The sequence below is a fragment of the Octopus sinensis genome, linkage group LG7, assembly GCF_006345805.1.
Source record: "Octopus sinensis linkage group LG7, ASM634580v1, whole genome shotgun sequence".
NCBI classification, from domain to species: Eukaryota; Metazoa; Mollusca; class Cephalopoda; order Octopoda; family Octopodidae; genus Octopus; species Octopus sinensis.
Genome location: NC_043003.1, coordinates 6,981,249 through 7,005,645, shown reverse-complemented (window position 1 = coordinate 7,005,645; position 24,397 = coordinate 6,981,249). Strand labels below are relative to the sequence as shown.

At 39.0% G+C, this 24,397-nt stretch overlaps 2 protein-coding genes across 2 annotated transcripts in view; one reads left to right on the top strand and one right to left on the bottom strand.

Annotated features, from left to right (window-relative positions):
* The window catches only part of LOC115214071 (synembryn-A-like), a 41,623-nt gene extending 37,966 nt beyond the window's left edge, over positions 1-3,657 (bottom strand). Inside the window, exon 1 of the mRNA XM_029783117.2 lies at positions 3,069-3,657. Coding sequence (XP_029638977.1) covers positions 3,069-3,179 — 111 coding nt within the window. The 5' untranslated portion in view covers positions 3,180-3,657. The remainder of the gene's footprint in view (positions 1-3,068) is intronic.
* Positions 3,658-14,749: 11,092 nt separating this feature from the next.
* LOC115213956 (zinc finger protein 2 homolog) lies at positions 14,750-19,637 on the top strand. Its single transcript, XM_036504384.1, has 2 exons — positions 14,750-14,913; positions 18,402-19,637. Exon 2 carries the CDS (start codon positions 18,954-18,956, stop codon positions 19,617-19,619), a length of 666 nt encoding a protein of 221 aa, XP_036360277.1. The 5' UTR covers positions 14,750-14,913; positions 18,402-18,953; the 3' UTR covers positions 19,620-19,637.
* Positions 19,638-24,397: the final 4,760 nt, after the last annotated feature.

The following is a 24,397-nucleotide window of genomic DNA, read 5'->3' as shown; positions in this document are numbered from 1 at the left end:
TTGTCAAGGAGAGAATTAAAATCATAAATAATAAAATAATCTAAGATGGTAGACAGTAAAAAAACAGTTCGTTATTTGTAGCTAGAGTATGTTGGTTAAAGTAGTAGGTTGTTTAATTTAAACATTTGGCAGCAGCTATCCAAACCTCAACCGTAATATTATTTTTATTTCTTTAATATATAATATACAAGCAGTATCGCCCGGCGTTGCTCGGGTTTGTAAGGGAAGTAACTATTTAAGCATTTTTAGAGAGTTATAGCCAAAAAGTAGCAAAAAAATGCATTAAAAATGGAAAAAAAATTATGGTAAATTTTTTTTTAAATCGTTGACTCATCGTAGACATTTTTAGAGAGTTGCTTCCCTTATATAATAGCGAAAAAATGCATTAAAATGGAAAAAAATGATGGTAAATTATTTTTAAAATCGTAGACTCATCGTAGACGCGCGCTAATACCCAGAAGGGCTCTATATGAATCACGACTATAAGATACCCGGTTTTGGTTAAACTGCACCGCAAAATATGGGAGTAGTTAGAAATCTAAATCATAGGAGACAGACAGCACACAACCTCTCTTTTATATATAAAGATATATTGCAGCTGAATGGCTTGTTTATTCATTTTTGTGTATGTAAGTGTACATATACCATTATACATACATGCACATAAACACAGACACACAATTATACATAAATATAAGCGATTCAGGTGGAAAATAAATTAAAGGAATAATTTTTTTTTTTTAAGGAAATTGGCGAACAAATAGTTTCAACTTTGATATACCATCTCTAAAGGATTACCATCCATGTAAGTAAGTATATAGGGATTATATATCATAATTTAGGATTAAACGAGGTTTAATTATGGAAATAACATACACCAAAGCAACAGGTACACATAATATACACTGCGTGGCATCTTGGGCAAGTGCCTTCTGCTGTAGCCTCGAGCCGACCAGGGCCTTGTGAGTGGATTTGGTGGACGGAAGCTGAAGGAGGCCTGTCGTATATATGTATATATATATATATATGTGTGGGTGTGTTTGTGTGTCTGTGTTTGTCCCTCTGGCATTGCTTGGCGGCCGATGCTGGTGTGTTTGTGTCCCCGTTACTTAGCGGTTTGGCGGGGGAGACCGATGGAACAAGTGCTGGGCTTACAAAGAATAAGTCCCGGGGTCGATTTGCTCGACTAAAGGCAGTGCTCCAGCATGGCCGCAGTCAAATGACTGAAACAAGTAAAAGAATATAATTGCTGCACTAATTGACATACTTAATATAAACAAATAATTAGTGCCGAAATCGAGTCTGGTGTGAAACTATAGATTTACCAATAAAAGCCTGTGTGTATGTCTGAGAACTTATTAATAAGACCGACTTGACTGTGTATATATATATTTCGTAGAAACTGTCAATGTGAGATTACAACAGGACTTAAGGACATTGTGAATAATACAGACGGAATTTTAATGTAATCTTACAATATTTGGTTCTGACAATAAGCTATGATAAGGTTCTACTTAAGAAGAGTGGTCCCGGTGCGCGCACTCGCTAGCTAGTCGTGACTAGTCGATCCTTACTTTGTGTTATTGCTTTTACTTTGTTTTTAAAAAAAAAAAATTTATTTTGTGTAAAAAAATTATTTATTTTGTGTTTTATTTACTTTGCTAGGTGGTCGCTGTAGGATCGACTAGTCACGACTAGCTAGTGCGGATGCGCGAGTACGCGAGTGCGCGCACCGGGCCCACTCTAATTAAGTAGTACCGCTATGATTAATGGTCTAGTTAATAACACTTAAATGTCAGTTACCAAGTTTTATATAAACCACACACATACAGGTGTGTGTGTGTGAGAGAGAGAGAGAGAGACAGAGTAGGTACATAATGCAGGTGTGTATAACAACATACCTGTACATAAAGAAAGAAAGAATAATCTTCAAAGACACACCCTCTCAAACATAATAAACGATCACCAACAGATTATATGTTGACATGTGTATGAGTGTGGAATGGTAATTTGGCTTGGCTCCATACAACTTAAAGTTTCGTAGACTCGTGGAACGAACCCAGATCGATACCAGCTTCGAAACTATAACCTGCATGGAACTGAATTAAAACTGTTTGTTTAAAATACTACATGTGACCCCACTTTCTTTCGTGTGTCCACTCACTTGCATATGACATGATGGATGGATGGATGTGTTAAGCCTGCTACAATGACCGTGGTCAAAGAGAATAGAATTGTCATGGTTCACTAACACTGCAATATGAATTTGTGCACACAAACTGCAATGAACATGCTTCAAAATATACACTACTTATTCTATCTATCTATCTATCTATCTTTCTCTCTAATCTATCTGTCTATCTCTCTATCTATCTATCTATCTATCTATATCATCTATCTATCTATCTATATCATCTATCTATCTATCTATCTATCTATCTATCTATCTATCTATCTATCTATCTATCTCTATATATCTATCTATTTACCTGTCTATGTGTGTGTCTGTGTATGCATATTTTTTTTTGCTGCGAGAAATTTTGTTAAGCATCGATTTTTATAATTCTGTAAATAATAATAATAATAATAATAATAATAATAATAATAATAATTTTTATAAGCTTAAAGCTTATAAGCGATCAGTCATTGTATGGTGATCGTTTATAAGCCTTAAGCTTATAAAAAAACACTAATATATAAATGAGTGTGTGTGTGTATACGTACGTGTGTGCATATATATATATATATATGCACTCATGTGTGCATACATGTACACACGTACGTATACACACACACACACATATATATGTATGTATGTTACATACATACATACATATATATATATATATAATATATATATATATATAATATATATATATATATGACACTTGGCAATGACCTTGTCTCAAAACAATGCAGACACTTGTTATTTACTTGACTGTCATGAAATAAATAACAGAAAAAAAAAATAACGGAAAGTAAGGAATAAACGAAAGAAAGAATAAAAGAAAATGAAATAAAATGAAATGAAATAGAATAAAATAAGAGAGAAAGAAAGAGAGACTCACTTGAGTATTGAATTGTTCGAGCACATTCAAAATCTGTTCATCATCAGAACCCGATTCTAAGAGCTGTAAGAGTTTTCCTTCCATTTCTTGGAGCTCACTGTCAACAGACATTGGAGCAATGACGTAAAAATCAAGGAACAAAACAAAATGCAGAGCAGAGATGGAAGAGACTGGCAAAAGAAGAAGAATTAGATCGAAACGAACCACGACATCAGCAGAAAATTAATTAACTAAAAAAAAAAAAAAGAGCAATTAAGGAATCTGCGATGGAAATACAACGACTCCCACTTAAAGCTTCTGAAAGCTGACAAATAGATTGGTTTTGTTATGGGTGTTGTTTGGTTGCTGCGGGTTTGTTTCTAACTTAAATGTCTTTGTAAATCTTCTTTGTATTTACTACAATGTTCTGCAAGAGGGTACAGATGCAAGTATATATATGTAGATCTAAAGGTATAAATTGACAGTTTTCATATCCATTAGTTCATAATGCTTTGGCTCAGTGAGACATGAGCTGCTTCTGCATGGATTTCCAGAGCAGTTGTAATTCAGATTACTAACGGTGTACATCAGAGAAAATCTCTCAGACAACAGCGATTATAGTTGTAAATACATGAAATGCTTAAAAGCACCAAAAGGCGAAGGGAAACAACTCAAAAGCAAAACCTTTAAGTTCATGAAATCTCTCTCTCTATATATATATATATATATATACATACTAGCAGTATCGCCCGGCGTTGCTCGGGTTTGTAAGGGAAATAACTATATAAGCATTTTTAGAGAGTTACTTCCCTTATAGCTGCCAATTCGGGCTTTCTTAGCCATTTCTGTTTTGGTGTCTTCAAGCCATGAAGTCGTTGTTCTAAAAGAACGCTGGTCTCCTTGACAACGCTTTACGACGTTGATTTCCTTACACTCCCTTCCCCACAGCTTCACGAGGGAGGGAAGAAGGGGGAGAAGCAAACAGGTGCAGGTGTGACCATGGACGCCAACTCCGCCGCCATCGACAGACGAAAAATTATGCATTAAAATGGAATAAAAAATGATGTTAAATTATTTTTAAAATCGTAGACTCATCGTAGACGCGCGCTAATAGCCAGACGGGCTCGATATGAATCACGACTATAAGATACCCGAATTTGGTTAAACTGCACCGCAAAATGTGGGAGTAGTTAGGAATCTAAATCGAAGGGGACAGACACTCACACAACTGCAGTTTTATATATATAGATATGAAACTGAAAAGGCGGCGATCTGGCAGAAACGTTTGCACGCCGGGCGAAATGCTTAGTGGTATTTCGTCTGCCGCGACGTTCTGAGTTCAAATCCCGCCGAAGTCGACTTTGCCTTTCATCCTTTCGGGGTCGATAAATTAAGTACCAGTTACGCACTTGGATCGATGTAATCGACTTAATCCGTTTGTTTGTCCTTGTTTGTCCTCTCTGTGTTTAGCCCCTTGTGGGTAGTAAAGAAATAGGTATTTTGTCTGTCTTTATGTTCTGAGTTCAAATTCCACCGAGGTCGACTTTGCCTTTCATCCTTTCGGGGTCGATAAATTAAGTACCAGTTACGCACTGGGGTCGATGTAATCGAATTAATCCCTTTGTCTGTCCTTGTTTGTCTCCTCTGTGTTTAGCTCCTTGTGGGCAATAATGTAATATATATATAAAGCTGAAGTTGTCTGTGTATGGCAGGTTTGGTAGCCTTCAACTAACACTATCTCCTCCGAGACCCTGCGGCGCAAGTTGACCAAAATTGAGAGTATGATAGAAGAAGGCTTGCTCTTCCTTCTGTAGAAGAAAAAATTCAAACCGAACAATGTTAACACCAAAAATTATTTACATCAAAAAGGTGCTTTTTTTCTATGAAAATCCCTATTTTTTACGATTTTTTGACTGCTGTGCTGCCATTTTTTGGTATATTTCAACCAGAAAAAATGTTCACTTAAAGAGAATAACAAGCTACATAATGCAAAATTTTTACTTTTCAAAAATTCCAATCCTAAAGGGTCGAAAAGAAAACAAACCCGAGCAATGCTAGGCAATACTGCTAGTATTTTCTAAAGGGTGCCTGAGAAACCCTTGTATTTCATTTTTTAAAAATTTGGATTTCGATAAGACGGAGTTCCTGTAATGGAATTTAGGGAAAATTTATAAAGGAGAGAGAGTGGTATACACTATTTCAAAATAAGTTGAATAATCTCTTTCCCTACAATAACTTTTATTTATTATTTTTTTTCATTTAGAATCTCTCTTTATTACCCACAAGGGGCTAAACATAGAGGGGACAAACGGATTAAGTCGATTACAGTTATTGCATAACTGGTACTTAATATATCAACCACGAAAGGATGAAAGGCAAAGTTGACCTTGGCGGAATTTGAACTCAGAACGTAGCGGCAGACGAAATAACGCTAAGCATTTCACCCGGTGTGCTAATATTTCTGCCAGCTTGCCACCTTATCATACATGTGTGTGTGTGTGTGTGTATGTATGTGTTTGTGGGTCTGTATTTATCCCCCTACCATCGTTTGACAACCAATGTTGGTGTGTTTACATCCCTGTAACTTAGCCGTTCAACAAAAGAAACTGATAGAATAAGTACTAGGCCTACAAAGAATAAGTCCCAGGGTCGATTTGTTCGACTAAAGGCAGTGCTCCAGCATGGCCACAGTCAAATGACCGAAACAAGTTCAAGAATTAAAGAAAGAACAAACGAATCTCAGAAATATAGAATTGTGATTGTTTTATTGTTTGTTAGTTTGGTTTTTTTTCTAATGTCATTAAAGTGGAGTTTTCCTGTTTTCTCAAATAAAAGCAGGACTGAAACAGAAAAAAATCCCATTCAGTTTGTGTTAAAAACCCTTAAGTACATCAAAATCAAACATTAATGACCGTTTTCTTTCTTTAAACAAAAACATATATTGTATCTCCCAAAACGATTATTAATATATTACAAAGACCATGTTTGTCTCTTTGAGGACAGGAAATACTTTTGACTTTAGCAGTTGCTTACCCTCAACAAAGCCCAAGTGAGACTCATGTTTCAAAACAGTTCCCATTTATATGTTGGTAATGTTGCTGTACGTATATTAGAAGACCTCCACACAAAGGGGCCAGTCCACTGATCAACAAGGAATTACCAATGTTTTAGAATCCCAGATGTTTGATTTCCTCTCTTTGCTGCTTTTATTAAATTCTCAACATTTGCTCAACATTTGCTATAAGTCCCGGGGTCAATTTGCTCGACTAAAGGCGGTGCTCCAGCATGGCCGCAGTTAAATGACTGAAACAAGTAAAAGAGTAAAGAGTAATCTCAGTTCTTCTGAACTAGCTTTTCCCCCTCTGGCCTTAACTCACTTCTTTTGCTGTCTTCCACAATGTCTCTCATCTCTCTGACCCAGCAGCGAATACCTTGTCCAGTCTTACCTTCTCACAACTACAATCCTTGGAATTCCCTCTGCACTTCTGTTGTTCCTGCAAGCATTGCCCGATGAATTTAAATATCTACACCAGTCACTTTTGGAGGGTCTGTAAAGGTTATGGGTACTGCCCCTCATCACAGCCCTTCACCTCTTTTTATTCCCTTGACTTAACTAATAAATATACAAAATATATATATAGATAATCATGTATGTATATATATCTGCTCAATACTTGTCTCATGGATGGAGAAACTTAGATGTAGTTTCATGACTTTATTCTTTTCTACTCTAGATACAAGGCCTGAAATTTTCTGGAGAGAGGGCCAGTTGATTACATTGACCCCAGTTCACAACTGGTACTTAATTTATTGAACCCGAGAGGATGAAAGGCAAAGTCGACCTCGGCAGAATTTGAACACAGAATGTAAGAAGGACGAAATACTGCAAAGCATTTCGCCCGATGTACTAACGATTCTGCCAGCTCACCACCTTGTTTCATGTTTTTATTAAATGTTCAAATGACTCAAGTAAGGTTAAGAGATCATCACATGCCTATTAAGGAAATAACATGATGAGATAGCAATAACAGTGAAAAGTGCATTCACAGAACTCAGAATAAAATACTAATAGAGAAAAGTGAACATGAAAAGAGTCATAAAGGAGATGAAAGGGTGGATGGGCATATCAGGAAGTAGTGTTGGTGAATTTTGGGAAGCATAGAATTTTTGTAGGTTGCAGTGTCCTGATGGTTAACAACTGACAATGGTACCTCATTCCATCACCATTATCATCATTTAACGTCTGTTTTCCATGCTGGCATGAGTTGGACAGCTTGGCAGGAACTGGTAAGGCCAGGGGCCACACCAGGTACCGGTTGTCTGTTTTGGTTTGTTTTCTACAGCTGGATGCCCTTCCTAATGCCAACCACTTTACAGAGTGTACTGGGTAATTTTTACCAGCACCCACACCAATTCTTTTTCTGTGGCACCTTTGTTTTAGAATCTCAGTTCTGTTGTGGTGAATAACTTTGACAACTGTGAATGTGAAAAATGTTTCTAAAACTCATCGGTGCCATGCTGTTTTCTTTTGGTTTTATAAGCATGTTGTTGAGTGTTTGGGATAATGAATTGAAAAAGGTGGCCAAAGATGTTGTTGGAAAGATGGCATATAATGCTGTGGGTTTCTATCGTGATGGTTGATGGACATTGAAGCTTTAGTGTGTTGACCAGTGACCAGCGAAGCAAGACATTCAAGATATGGTAAAAGACTGACTGCAAATATCCATCTGGTTGCACATCCCTGGACAGCTTCTAGTTTACCAGTATTCTAAAATGGAGATCTTCATCATCATCATCATCACCATCATCGGTTAACGTCCGCTTTCCATGCTAGCATGGGTTGGACGATTTGACTGAGGACTGGCGAACCAGATGGCTACACCAGGCTCCAATCTGATCTGATAAAGTTTCACTTGGCTTGCCGGGTCTTCTCAAGCACAGTATATTTCCAAAATTCTCAGTCACTGGTCATTGCCTCGGTGAGATCGTGCTTCACCACTTCGTCCCAGGTCTTCCTGGGTCAACCTCTTCCACGGGTTCCCTCAACCGCTAGGGTGTGGAACTTTTTCACGCAGTTATCCTCATCCATTCTTGCCACATGACCATACCAGCGCAGTCGTCTCTCTTGCACACCACATCTAATGCTTCTCAGGTCCAACTTTTTTCCCAAGGTACTTACACTCTGTCGAGTATGCACACTGATGTTACACATCCATCAGATCATACTGGCTTCATTTTTTGTGAGCGTATGCATGTCCTCAGCAGTCACGGCCCATGTTTCACAGCAATGTAGCATGGCTGTAAATTATAAATGTGGATGTACCACAGCCAAGCCATATAAAACTTTAAATAGATAACTGCTGAGTGACTGACAAAAGCCTTATTAAACGATGCTAAGATAACTTTGACTTTTTCATGAATTTAAATACATGGGTTATCCAAAACAGATCATTGTTGACAATAATGCTGAAGTCATGTTCCCCTGCAGACTTCTTAAGGTTGGTGCTGTGGATGGAGTTGGTAAATTCTGAGATTTTCCTCCCAAAATATATAGTGGTGCACTTATCAACAGCCAGCTTGGGTTGCCAGTCAGTAATCCACTGCTGTTGTATGTCCATGAAATTGCTGAAAAGATCTACAGCATACAAACTTGCCCTTTTATATCAAGACACAGCACAAGGTCACCTGTGTATTTCAAATTCAGTAACATGCTTCGAGCTGACTTTATTTTGCTTATTTATTCAACAAACAACAGGGATCTGACTACACTCCACCGCCATGGGACTCCAGCTATCATCTCATCTAGTATTCCTAGGAGGAGCTTGATTATCTCCCTTTGTCTGAAAATGAAAGACTTCAACCTTTTACAAAGATTAGTCCTTAAACTCATTGCAGAAAGTCGTTGTGTGTCACAGAATTAAAGACTTTGGCAAAGTTGAGAAAGATAGCATCTCTCATGAGCTGCCATTTGGGATTTGGCTGATGTCTTTGAATACAACATAGATTGAAGTGCAGATGTGAAAAAAGGTTGGTATCGATGTCTTGGGATTTGTAAAACAAAAGTCAGTTTGGGTGCCGTAACCCAATACAATAGTAGCTCCAGTCACAGCAAGCAGTTTGGAGGTGGGTGATGGTAGTTTTTTCTTTCTGTCCATAAGAGATAGATTGACAATGACCATGCAATGATTGGAGTCATCTAAAGGTTCTCATGATCATGATCCGCTGCCAGGAATAGTGGGTGGCAAGAATAGAATGGAATGGAATTATGAAATTTAAGAAAAGTTCTGAAGCTCTAAAATCTAAGAATGTATTCCTTTTGCTTTGAATTAGAAAGATTTTTGTTCTCTTCAAAAGCCCAACAAATGTGACTTTGAAAGGCTTATTGCAATAATTTTGAGATTCATCGGCTGTAACTGATTTTAAAAAGGATTAAATCATAGACATTGGGATTAGCATAATATTTAATAATGAAGGATACATAAACTTAGATTACAGGTGTAGAAGTATTTGTGAATTTAGAAAGATAAAATGTATTTGTGAAATCAGCTTAAAGGCTCAAATCTTTCATGGCTTTGTACTTTATTTTTCACAGGTAAGTTAATTTAAAAAATTAAAAAAAAGTAAACCAGAGTCAAACTTAATTCATAGGTGAATGGTTGAATGATTCACATCAGAACAAATTATTCTGCTATAAAGTAATTCCTTCTACAATCATGCAGATATTTAAATTTTTAAGCTAACACATGTTATCTTGGAAAATGATTTAGACAATGAAAATGATCAAATTATATCCACATACAGCTGCGTGCACACATACATGCAAGTACTGTCCAAATCTCCGACCAGTCGCATACAGTTAGCTGGCATACAATTGGTGTATCAAGTTTTGGGCATTTTGATTGGGTTTTGGAAAAAAAATTCACAAAAAAGTCACTTCTATTGATTTTTTAATGGCTTTGCAGGGTGACTGGGGAAATGTAAAGATGTGCACGACCACCCTTGGACGGTTTTGAATGACCATAGAAAGTGGGAGCCCTCTAACTGAAAAATTATGGATTTGTGTAAAGGACACGCACACAGACAGACATTTTGCCGTTTATATATATAGAGAGATTATTGCAAGCTATTTAGCCATTTGCCAATTTACCAAAGTAAGGTAAAAGACCCCTTCGGTCATGACTGACCATGAGATTGCACCAAGAAAGTTCCCCTCTGAGGCACAAGTCTGGGCAAGATAATTTCTGTATGACCAGCAGTTGCCCATGCATACCAGTCTCCTCACTCCATGCCACCAATGTTATCCAAGGGAAAGGCAAAGGCCAATACAGCTTGGTTCCAGTGACGTTGCAACTCATTTATACAGCTCAAGAACACAAAACACATCCCGGTCCAGGAATTGAACTCACTATCTCATGATTGTGTGCTCAACACTCTAACCACTGAGCCATATGCCTTACCAAAGTATAGTTAATACATATCACAGTTTCTCATTGGATTTATTTTATATTCATTTTCCTATTCTAATCACAGCGAAAAATAGTAAAGAATATGATTGTCCAGGTTCTTCTAAGATCAGTGCGATTCCTAAATCTGCAAATTGACACCATTGTTTCTCACCATTACTGTCTTTTAATGGCCACTTTTCCATGCTTGTACGGGTTGTATGGAATCTGCTGAAGCAGATTTTCTATGACCAGATGCCCTTCCTGATGCCGATCCTTACCTGTTTCCAAGTAAGGAACAAATGCTTGCATAACAGTCAGATTCACTTACAACCATTACTTGGCATCAAGGTAAGGTGAGGAGAAAGTAAGTAACTCACACACACACGTGTGCATACATACATGTATATACATTCAATGGGCTCCTTTCAGTTTCCTTCTACCAAATCACTCACAATGCACTGGTCAGCCTGGTGCTATAGTAGAAGGCACTCGCCTAAGGTGCTATGCAGTTGGATAGAACCCAGAACCACATGGTTGCAAAGCCATACCTGCATACACAAAGCCATACCTGCATACACAGCCACACCTGCTTCTGTATTTACTTTAAAAAAAAAAAAACTATTATTTAGTCAAAAGAAAAAAGCAGGGAAAGAACATAGTTGGTGTAGTCCCTGTAAGACTGGTGAGGTTCATAGATCTGCAAATCAATATATGCAGGAAAAATATTGCCAGAAAGGTAATTCCAGAAGGGTCATTCTGAGAAAGCAGGACTGGTGAAAGATTGAGATATCCAACCAGACAGTTAAGAGGTCATTGCTATAGCAGTTATAACATTCAAAAAGAAAACAGTGAGTGTTTCTATGAACCAGAAGTGGTATGGCACTTTCCTGTACACCTTGATTAACTACACAGGTAACTAGGTTGTATCCTGCTATGCAAGTTATTCTGAACATCTCAGTGGTAATTCTTGATAGACCAAAGGTTTTTCCCTACTCTCATATCCTTAATTGTTTTATCTATCACACTTCTGTCAGCTAGGATAATGGATCCCTCTGTAACATACACTCTATATATACATTCAAACGTAGCAGGGACCAACTGGCCCTTGGCTGCTATTTATATCCTGTTGTGTCCACTACTCTGATTGGTTGGTATTGGCACAATTTGTCTCCTCCTCAGTTGTGCCAACTGACCATGGACAGCCAATCAGAGACCTTAGATAGCATCACATGAACAACCTTTTTCAAAGCCTATTTCGAGCCTACTACTTCCTGTAAAAACCCAGATGTTTCCTCCATACATGTCTTTAGTTCCCGACCTTTTAAGGTCAAGCCACTGACCACGTAGACACAGCCAGTTCCAGTGACAACGCCAGACAACATGCTACCACAGCAGCTATGTTGAGGCTCACCAATTTTGTCCAACAGCATTTGGCAACCACCATCTCTGTCGTTGCCATTGTCCTAATGTCAACATCTCCACGTACACAGCTCAGCAAGCAATCCACCCAGGTTCCAACAGCTCACTGTTAAGTGAATCATCTCACTAAGAATCAACAGTGACCATATGACCTGCATAAACTCCTGTAAAGTCTTCTCTGTGAGAATACCACTAATGAGACTATCTTAGTTGAAAAATGGTGGATAGAAGAACATCATAAAATTGGTAAGGGACAGAAGAACTAGTTGAAATTTGAGAAGGGGAGGAATTTATTTAGATAGGTATAAGATAGAATAGTTTGCATTTCGGATGGTTATAATACAGGAAATGCAAGTAAAAGGCATCTAAGTGGTAGATGTGGGTGAATTTTCCAGTTATTGTAGGTCATGTTTTCTTTTTGAGACAGCATTCACCTGGAGTGGGTTAAGCTGGCTTCATCTCTCACAAACACTGACCAGGCCTGGTGATTTGAGGCTGATGACCGTGTGATCTCCAACCACTCCCTATTCCAGTGGTGAATGCCGTAGACATGGGGACCTAGGTTGGGTCCCAGATCAGCCTTGACTGTCATCAGCCAGGTTTTTCGTTGTCCACCACATCATTTTTGCTAACCCTGAAGGGGAGCTGGGGCAATTGCTTTGTAGATGAATTCTCCTGGTTGACGATGGAGGGCATGACCCAGCCAACGCAGACGTCTCGTTAGGATGACTTGTCAGAGGGAGGTGATTCTGTACTGGTGTCGCACCGAATTGTTGGAGACAAAGTGATGCTATCGGACACGAAAGATGCGGCGTAGGGACAACTTGCTGAGAGCAATGGACCAAATCTGGTTGGTGCAAAGTTCCAGCAAGACCCGTGATGTGTTGGTGGAACAGTGTCATAAAAGTGAAGAGATGGGCAAAGAAAAACTGGAAATATGTTTGTGCTGTCACAGTACTGCTACATGTGAACCAGTTGGGCTTGGATTGTCTAAAGGATCTGCTTTGGAAGATGGTCTCAGCAGCACCTCTGTATGTCCAGGATCAGTGAAGTATGAAGCACATTTGCTGCCAGATATGGTTACCATAAAACGAGCCAAGCCCTGACTAATTAATTAGTTTGAAGGGATCATAGGGTTTAAGTGTTGCATAGTATGTTAGGGTGTTGTGAGTAGTCTGGAACAGGTTTGATTTAATGTGTCTGTTTGTTGGTTAGGAGCAGAAGTAAAGATGATATTCATCATCATCATTTAATACTAGAAGTACCAGGCAGCCATTCAGGACTGCTTTGGCTTTTTACTTTTTAATTTCTATAACTGTATTGAACGTGCAATCATGAGCATCATTTCATATATATATATGTGTGTATATATATATATTTTTTGTATACTCTTTTACTCTTTTACTTGTTTCAGTCACATGACTGCGGCCATGCTGGAGCACCGCCTTTAATTGAGCAACTCGACACCGGGACTTATTCTTTTATAAGCCCAGTACTTATTCTATCGGTTTCTTTTGCTGAACCGCTAAGTAACGGGGACATAAACACACCAGCATCGGTTGTCAAGCAATGCTAGGGGGACAAACACAGACACACAAACACACACACGCATATATATATACATATATACGACGGGCTTCTTTCAGTTTCTGTCTACCAAATCCACTGGTCGGCCCGAGGCCATAGTAGAAGACACTTGCCCAAGGTGCCATGCAGTAGGACTGAACCCGAAACCATGTGGTTGGTAAACAAGCTACTTACCACACAGCCACTCCTGCGCATTTATTTGTATGCAAATAAATGCTAAAAGATTGTATTTTCAAATGCTTTATTCACTGCATTAGCTTATATTTAAAATATATTTCGAGTGTTGGCCCTCACAGAAGCAATGACAAATGACCGAGACCTTCAGCAGAATGTTGTGCTTGAGAAGACCCATCAAACCAAGTGAAACCATAGTCGTGACAAATACTGGTGCCATGCAATTGGCACCCATGCTGGTGGCATATAAAAGCACCCATCACACTCTTAGAGTGGTTGGCATTAGGAAGGGCATCCAGCTGTAGAAAACCATGCCAAATCAGACTGGAGTTTGGTGCAGCCCCTCAGCTTGCCAGCCTTGGTTAGACTGTCCAACCCATGCCAGCATGGACAACAGACATTAAATGACGATAATGATAATGAAAGGTGTAGGAATGGTTGTGTGGTAAGTAGCTTGCTTACGAACCACATGGTTCTGGGTTCAGTCCCACTGTGTGGCACCTTGGGCAAGTGTCTTCTACTATAGCCTCGGGCTGATCAAAGCCTTGTGAGTTCATTTGGTAGACGGAAACTGAAAGAAGCCCGTCGTATATATATATGTATGTGTGTCTGTGTTTGTCCCCCCAACATCGCTTGACAACCGATGGTGGTGTGTTTACGTCCCCATAACATAGCGGTTCGGCAAAAGAGGCCGATAGAATAAGTACTAGACTTACTAGAAATTGATATGACACCATCAGAAAATGTTGTTGACAAAGAACCGGAGAAATTGTATTCACCTCAATAGACGTCATTGATTGGTTGAAATTGCCGAAATGCAAAAAATTAAACACCAAATAGCTTACAAACTACAGAATTTTCTCAAGAAAACCAAGAGAAAAAGATGTTTTATGTGACACATTCTACCAGTATACGAAGTTTAAAAGTATTTAGTTACAAAGAAATTATTTTAAAAATCTGTCGGTCAAAGCGAAAAGACCCCGCTACAAATCGGGAGTTAGTACAGATCACCCCCCCTCATACAACGAGTTTCACTTCCGGTATATAACCAACATCTATTTCTCTCTCTCTGTGTAAACAAGGGCGGTATATTGAAATCTTTACCCTGCGTCATTAACTTAAATAGATTATTAATCGAAAGATAACAGAGACATTCTGTAAGAATTAGTTGAAATTTATCAACGATGTCCTCGTCAAATCTTCCTACATCTCTCCTTTCATCTTTTAAACTTCATTCATATGTAAGTAGCCGTCGTTTAAAGACATCTTACACGTTTCTTTTATGCACAATCTATAATTATATTATGCAGCACGAAGCTTTGCCAGTGAACAACAGGTCGCGGTCTCAAAGCGACCAAAACATTTTGACAATTTAAATTTAAATGTTGAAGTGAATCTAACGGTTTTTGCGTGTTTCTTAAATGGCTTACAAACACCTTCCACGCTGCAATTGTTTTCGTTCCAGCACACGAACTCAGATCACGTCACTTGCTATGCAAGTACATCTCTGCTATTATATTTTATATCTCTACTTTCTGTTTTACAACTACAATATTCCTGTCCTGGCAAAACGCAAAAGAAAATACAACCATAAACATTAGCAGGCATTACTACAGATTTATGCCCCACCCCACCGACTTTGGATGATCATAACTTTCAGAAAAAGGGATATTTTTTAATGAAATTTTCTACAATTATGTGTTATATCATGTAGATTCCGAATAGGAAAGACTTCTGCCCGGGGAATCCAGAATATACAAAATGTTTCGGGAAAAGTATTTTTGGCGGGAGTGGGGGAATTTCGGAAAATTCACCGGAGTCCACTTCAATTCGCCTTAACTTTCAAGAAAATGGATAGTTTTAAATGAAATTCTCTACAAATATACCTCGGACTATGTAGATTCCGACGGCATATGAATTTTTGGGGAAAAACAATTGGGGGTTATTTTTGAGAATTGTTCCCCACTCAGGGGTGTTTCGGCACTAGTCCATATTTGTTTCATTTTCTCCGTTTCGTGCGTTTGTGCATCCGTAGATTTCTACTGAAGGCACCAAAATACTCGTTATGCTAAAAATAACAGCTAACGGTCTGGTATACAGAAATATGCTATTAAGACGACTTATCTGTTGCATACAATTTTTTTCACTTTAAGTAAATTCCCAGGTAAACGTTTCTAATAGAAAGGCAGAAGCAAAAATAAGGAATATATACGCACAGTTAAATATAGAAGTGTAAAGGGCAAAAAGGGGAAAATTTCGATATAAAATCGAAAGATCACCAGGGCAAAATTTTGATCACCTTGTAAAGTATAATTTGTTACATAATCTCTGTAGTAAACATGATGCTGAATTAAATAATTCCCCGTTTGAACATTTTTAATTACGTATGTGTGTAGAAATCTACGGATGTACAAACGCACCAAACGGAGAAAAATATGGACGACTATTGCCGAAACGCCCCTGAGGGGGGAACGATTCTCAAACATAACCTCCAATTGTTTTCCCACCAAATTCCTATGTCCTGGGAATCTACATAGCCCGATGTATATTTGTAGAGGATTTCATTAAAATATATCCATTTTCTTGAAAGTTAAGACGAAATTCCCCCACTCCCTCCTAAAACACTTTCCTCAAAACATTTGTATATTCGGAATCTACATAATATAACACATAAATGTAGAAAATTTCATTAAAAATATCCCTATATAGCTATGGTACGACCTCACCCGGAATTTGCATCACTGGTCTGGAACCCTTATCTTGCCCAGGATATTAATCGTCTGGAAGCCATTCAGCGACGTGCAACCAAGAGAATACCCTCCATCAGGCATTTGCCATATTCTAAATGCCTTACTTCCCTGGGCATGAATACATCGAAACTCCAACGTTTGGCAGCTGACTTGGCAGACACCCATAAAATTATTAACCATCTTACAAACAATAACTCTGAGCACCTTTTCAAACTCCACCCATCTAACACCCGTGGACATATTTACAAAGTAAGAAAACAGCACAGCTCCCATGACTTCAGGAAACATTTTTTCACGCTGAGAGTTGCTGAAGCATGGAACAAACTGCCGGCATCAGTTGTTAGTTGTCGGAGCACTGCATCCTTCAAAACTTCCATGCTTCCTGAGATTCGCCAACACTACACCTGATTTTCTCCTCTCCATACACACGCAAGAATTGTATCTAACTCATACATTGTTCGCTTTCCAGACATTTCTACATTACTGCATATACTTTATATGCACTTTCTGACAAGTTGTGGTGCACCTGAGCACCATATACAATAATTTCATTATTATTTTATGCACCATCCGTCCGTGGCCGTTTGCCAGCTCCGTCTGGCACCTGTGCGGGTGGCACATAAAAAGCATCCACTACACTCACGGAGTGGTTGGCGTTAGGAAGGGCATCCAGCTGTAGAAACACTGCCAGATCAGACTGGAGCCTGGTGCAGCCTCCTGGCTTCCCAGACCCCAGTTCAACCGTCCAACCCATGCTAGCATGGAAAGCGGACGCTAAACGATGATGATGATAATGATGATGATGATATAGAGGGAGTGGAGCCAGAAAAAGAAATAAAAATGGCAGTGATGAGTGGTCTAGATGGACCCTGACATACGGTTATTTTAATAGAGATTATTCTAGATCAATAACTGAAATAGAAACTTCATACTTAGCAAAAGTTCAATTTTGGTCGAATGGATGGAGTTTTTGAAACTGGTCTCCCCCAGTAGTTGTGGAACAATATTGGGCCTTAGTTTTACTTTGTGTATAGCTATGCTCTTGACATTATCAGTCTTATATGCTGTCATCTTTTGTGCTGCCAAAGCATCATTGTGTTTAACCAAACTATTCAATTAATATGGTGTAAAATCGAGTTTTCTGTGTAATTTGACAGCTCACAGGCATTCTCCTTCATATTAGTATTTTGAGCATACAAAGAAAAATTTGAGGCACGTAAAAAGCACCCACTACACTCTCGGAGTGGTTGGCATTAGGAAGGGCATCTAGCCGTAGAAACATTGCCAGCTCAGACTGGGCCTGGTGCAGCGTCCTGGCTTCCCAGACCCCAGTTGCACCGTCCAACCCATGCCAGCATGGAAAGCGGACGCTAAACCGATGATGATAAGGTGGAATGATTCTTACTTGGTTGAAGAAATGTACTGATGGCAATGAATATCTACCGTGGTGCAGTTGTGTATTTTTTGTTTTTGTTGAATCAGGTGAGAAACAGGATAATTTTAAGACATTCACGTAAAAAGCACCAACCGATCATGGCCGCTGCCAGCCTCCCCTGGTACCTGTGCGGGTGGCATGTAAAAAGCACCCACTACACTCACGGAGTGGTTGGCGTTAGGAAGGGCATCCAGCTGTAGAAACACTGCCAGATCAGACTGGAGCCTGGTGCAGCCTCCTGGCTTCCCAGACCCCGGTCGATCCGTCCAACCCATGCTAGCACGGAAAGCGGACATTAAACGATGATGATGATGATGATGATGATTCCATAGACTAAGACATATTGACTAGTGGTCATTGATGAAAGTTTTCATTCCAAGACCCATACCCATAGCCCTCTTTATCTACTTCTGCCACATCTATATATCAAAGTGTCTCCTCTCTGTAAACATATTCTAACTTTCAACATCTGTGATCCAAATATCTTCTCTTCAATAATCTTCATCTTAAATCTTGATTGTCCCTTGTTTTTTTTTTATTTCAGGTTATCTGACGACATTGAGATAAAACTATATCGCTGAAGATGTTCAACATATTTATCAACTTTTGAAGACCAAAAATAACTTCATCAAACTGATGTCAGTCTTTCTCTACAACACTTGGATGAATGAATGGGAGATATTTCCTCAGAATTGAGATTATTTACAATAATTCTCATATTAACTGCAAGTGTAGATTCAGAGATTATTTATTATGATGTTTTACCTGTCTTGAAGTTATTTTCTTAAAAAGATCTGCTAGACTCATCATTAATTACAAAATTCTATCCTAAGCTTTTCTTAAAAGCCAAAATATTTTCAGATTTTAACAAAGACCATCATATATATGGATTTAAAGGAGACACTTATGGATGATAAGGCAGAGCTAGAAAATAATATTTCATCTATCTAGACACAAGAAAAAAACAGAAGAGGAATCACACCATTGCGATATATGTGGGAAGTTATTCACAACAAGGAAGAATTTAATTTAACATAAATTTATTCACTCAGATTCTAAACTCTACAACTGTGAAAACTGTGGCAAACAATTCACTATGAGCCGTTCCTTATTTCAGCACAAGCTTATTCATACAGGAAAGAAAGTATATCACTGTGGTATCTGTGGTAAAACATTCTCTGAAAGTAGTTCAACTGCTCACAAACGTGTTCACACTGGAGAAAGACCATACCGCTGTGATATCTGTGGTAAAAAATTCTCTCAAAATAGCAATTTATCTCTCCACAAATATATCCACACGGGAGAGAAACCATATCACTGTAATATTTGTGGTAAAACATTCTCTCTGAGTGGTAATTTATCATCCCACATACGTATCCATACAGGTGAGAAACCATACCACTGTGAGACTTGTGGCAAAGCATTTTCCCAAAATGGTAGTTTGTCTTGCCACAAACGTACCCACACAGGGGAGAAACCATATCGCTGTAATATCTGTGCTAAAACATTTTCCCACAACCATAATTTAATTAATCACAAACGTCTTCACACTGGTGACAAACCTTACCATTGCGATATCTGTGGTAAAACATTCTCTCAGAAAACCATTTCCATTACCCACAAACATATCCACACAAGAAAGAAACCATATAACTGCGATATATGCAATAAAACCTTCTCTCAGAAACGTTATTTATTTTCCCACAGACGTATCCACACAGATGGGAGATCACACCAATGTGATGGAAAAATAAAGATATGACAACTGGTCATTGAGATGGAATAAAATATGTATTTTTTTATTTTTCATTCTGACATAGAATTACAATATGATGTAGCGCCATTCTTGTTGAACTTTGTTTTATATTATTTCTAAAGCTCCGCCATCTTTAAATCTGTTTCTGTTTCACCCACAAGGGGCTAAACACAGAGCGGACAAACAAGGACAAACAAACGGATTAAGTTGATTACATCGACCCCAGTGCATAACTGGTACTTAATTTATCGACCCCGAAAGGATGAAAGGCAAAGTCGACCTCGGTGGAATTTGAACTCAGAACGTAATGGCAGACGAAATACGGCTACGCACTTCGCCCGGTGTGCTAACGGTTCTGCCAGTTTGCATCTTTAAATCAGAGCTCACTGAATCTTTCTTGGTCTGTATCCATTATAAGTACCTCCTGTCATCAGCTCAAAGCATTTTTACCACCCAGCAGATGTTGACACAGGGCGCAGCCATTACTATGTGTATTTGTTACGTCATACAACACGTGATTATGATGCCACTTCCATTACATCTCCCTTCTTTACAAACATTGCAAGGGGTTGGAACTTAAATCATCAACTTCAAATAAATTCAGTTATATATTTCATTATCATTCTGATAAAGCAACTTTCTTCAGAGTCCATGAATATATCTTTGAATTTAACTGTCCATAAATGAATCTATTTAATCTATTTAATGGTTAGTCAGAGCGGCTAACCGGCTTCCGTGCCAGTAGCACATAAAAGGCACCATTCGAGTGTGACCGTTACCAGCGTCACCTTACTGGCACTTGTGCTCCGTGCTAGTAGGGTGCTAAGAGCACCATCCAAGCGTGATCGTTGCCAGAGCGGCTATCTAGCCTCTGTGCTGGTGGCATGTAAAAGGGCACCATTCGAGCGTAATCGTTACCAGCATCGCCTTACTGGCACCTGTGCCGGTGGCACGTGTAAAAAGATTTGTGCGAGGTCATTGCCAGTACCGCCTGACTGGCCCCCGTGCCAGTGGCATGTTAAAGGCACCCACTACACTCTCGGAGTGGTTGGCGTTAGGAAGGGCATCAAGCTGTTGAAACTCTGCCAGATCAGATTGGAGTTGGGTTCGCCAGACCTCAGTCAAACCGTCCAACCCATGCTAGCATGGGAAGCGGACGTTAAACGATGATGATAGTGTCTGTAGTCTCACACTCATCTGTATCATAGTCTCTTCCCATTCTCCAGTTGGCTAAGCTGTTGGATTCTCAGCAGCTGTCCACAGACGACAACGATTTCATCGATACTGTCTTCCATCTGACGTCATTTGTCGTTGGATCTTGGTGCGTCGTCGACTGATTTGACAACTGCAGGCTTCCATGTCTGATTTCCTTGAATCCTCGACTTGCCGCCCGTGTGTTAAGGGAGGTAACTCTCTAATTCCTATATTGCAGTAGTAATTTTACTCGTCTTGACGTGCACACCACATCTGATGCTCCTTAAGTCCAACTTTTCTCTCAGGGCGCTTACACTGTCATGTAGGAGCTCTCTGGACTTTGCCCAGCTTATTCTTATTCTAGCAGCTACACTTTCAAAGCACCCACCCCCTGCTACTGACTTGGTCACCTAGGTAACGGAAGCTGTCGACTTCTTGTAGTTTTTCACCCTGGAATGTGACAGAAGCTGTTCTCTGCACAGTTTCAGTGTTTACAGCATCTGAGCATTTGCCACATACAAAATCTATCTTCCCAGTTAGCCTTCCTTTGATATTGCTATATATATATATGAATAAAAAATGGAGTTAACGCAGGTGTAATCAAATATTTTTACTTTCGACACATGTTTCGAAAATTCCACTTGTGAGATTTTTGCTGCCCTGGTAACTATTTATTTATTTTTTCCATGTTAATTGTTAACAAGGTAAAAATACAATCATCTATTTATATATATATATACGAAAGAAGTTTTGAAAATGCAATTTAAAAGATGTTTATTTACTTTACCGTTTTCACTCTTTGGAAAAAGATTGTCAAAAGTAACATGTAGAAGTTTGGTTGTGTTAATTATTGGTTGTTACAAATTGCTACATTACATGTATACAGTCTTTGGTAACAGGGACATGTTAAGGACATAAAAAAGTTCAACAAGTTCCTTAAAATATTGGGCACAAAAGATTACTACATAAATAATCATTCTCAAGGACATGCTTAAGATAGTTTCCAGAAGGAATTGATATTGATATTGGTATTGTATCTGTATATTCAAACATGCATAGAATATTGGTTGACACAGAGTACTACAATCCATATAAATGTACATTCTTTGGTGACAAGAGCATGTTGAGAAGATAAAAAAGTTTAACAAGCTCATTGAAATATTGGTATACACGTACAGAATATTATGAGTTCAAAAAGGTTTACATTATAATAGTAGTGAAGCTAAAACTGACCTGTCCACCATGTTAACGTAAAAGAATATATATATATAAATATTAAAATTTAATGCACAATATATGGATTTAACTAATTCGGTGGTACTCCCCAAAAAGCTCCTTTAGTCGATCAGGCTACAAACAACATAATAAACCAATATATAAGGATGTAACATAGAGTCTTATACATTTGAAATCCAGTAAGTCTAATTAGTAATGATTATTTCATTAGGATTATATCAAATTTAAAGAAAGTCAGGAGGTATGAGATGAATATATTTATTTCACCAGTTTATATCTACAAGGTTACAATCATTTTGCAGCCAACATCATAGAAACTTCATTTATTTTAGTGTAAAATAAATTAATTTACAAGTCTAAAGGCAAAGGTGATGCCTTAGAAATAATTACAGAGGTATCATATTGTTGGATCGGGTAATAAAAGTTGTGGAGAGGGTCATAGGCCAACTGATTAGGGAGAGGGTTAGTCTAGATGGGATGCAGTTTGGGTTTGTGCCAGGTAGAAGCACCACTGATGCTATATTCCTGGTAAGGCAGCTGCAGGAGAAATTCCTAACCAAGGATAAACTTCTATACTTGACTTTTGTTGACATGGAGAAAGCCTTCAACAAGGTTCTCTGATCCCTTATTTGGTGTTCAATGTGGAAACTAGGGATAGATGAGTGGTTAATGAGGGTTGGCAAAAAGTAAAGTCATGAATTCAAGGTATAAGTAGGGGTTCACTAAGAATCACTCCCCAAGCCCCTCTTTTTCATCATAGCCCTCCAGGCAACAACAGATGGCAGCTCCTGTATGAGGATGACATTGTTCTTATAGGTGAATCACTGCAAGAACTAGAGAAGAAATTTCAGGTACAGAAGCAAGGTCTAAAATCGAAGAGCCTTGGAGTTCATTTAGCAAAAACCAAATTCTTAGTAAGTAGGAAAGCGGACAAATCACAAACCTCTTCAGGTAGAAACTCTATAAGATGTACCCAGTGCAAGCTATGGACATATAAGAGGTGCAGTAATATCAGAGCATTGGTTAACAGGGAAAATAGTCTTTGTGTGCAGCAGATGTACAGGTACAATAACCACAAGAAATGTATAGAAAATGGACTCCATCAAATACTGGGGGCGGGGGGGGGGTACCTAGAAGCAGTTGATAGCTTCCATTATCTCGGTGACCAAGTCAGCAGTGGAAGGAGATGTAGAGAGGGCATGGCTGCTAGAATAAGAATAGGCTGGGCAAAGTTTAGAGACTTCTACCTCTGTTGGTAACAAAGGGCCTCTTCCTCAGAATGAAAGATAGATTGTATGATGACTCTGTGTGAATAGCCATGCTTCACCCACAGCAGTGAAACATGAGCTGTGACTGCAAAGGACAAGTAAGGGCTTGCAAGAAACGAAGCTAGTATATTTCACTGGATGTGCAACATCAGTGTGCATGTTTGACAGAGCATAAAAGGCATCAGATGGATGTGCAAGAGAGACAACTATGCTGATATGATCATGTGGTGCATGTGCTCACAACATCATAAGCGGAAAGTGTAACCTCTCGAAAGAGCTGTTCTTCACTCCTGCTCCAGAACGTTGGCTGCGAGGTCACTCCGAAAAGCTCTATCTGCGATGATTACATCTCAATCGGTTGCGGATCCGTGGAATAAGCTGCCGGACGAGATAGTGAAGATGCCGACGACCGCTCAGTTCAAAGTCTCCCTTGACCACAAATGGCCTGAACTCTTTGCATGAACACCCTCCCTGTACATAACTCCATGTCCCCCTACATGGCCTTGCTTTTTGAGCCAAAAAATTAACTTAACTTAAGTGCCAGTCTCTGACTGTGGAGAGAACCTGCAGAAGAGGTAGACCCAGGAAGACATAGGACAAAGTGGTGAAGCATGATCTTCGAATGTCAGGCCTCGTGGAAACGACGAGATGTAACCAAGACCTTTGGTGGTATGCTGTGCTTGAGAGGACTTGTCAAGCTGAGTGGAGTCGTAGTTGTGTCTGTTGGAGGTGTCATGCAAATTGCACTCGTGACTGTTGCCGGTAGCATGGTCTTTAAATGGTGCACATCATGGAGCGATGACAAGAGACCAAGATCATTTGCAATGTGTTGTACTTGAGAAGGCTCGTTAAGCCAAGTGAAACCATAGTCATAACCGTTGCCAGTTAAGCCAAGTGAAATAGTAGTTGTGGCACATAAAAAGCAACCATTACATTCACCGAGTGGTAGGCATTAGGAAGGGCATCCAGCTGTAGAAATCAAGCCAAAATCAGACAAGCCTGTTGCAGGTCTCTGGCTTACCAGTCCCAGTCAAACCATCTAACCCATGCCAGCATAGAAAGCAAATTTTAAATGATGATGATGAT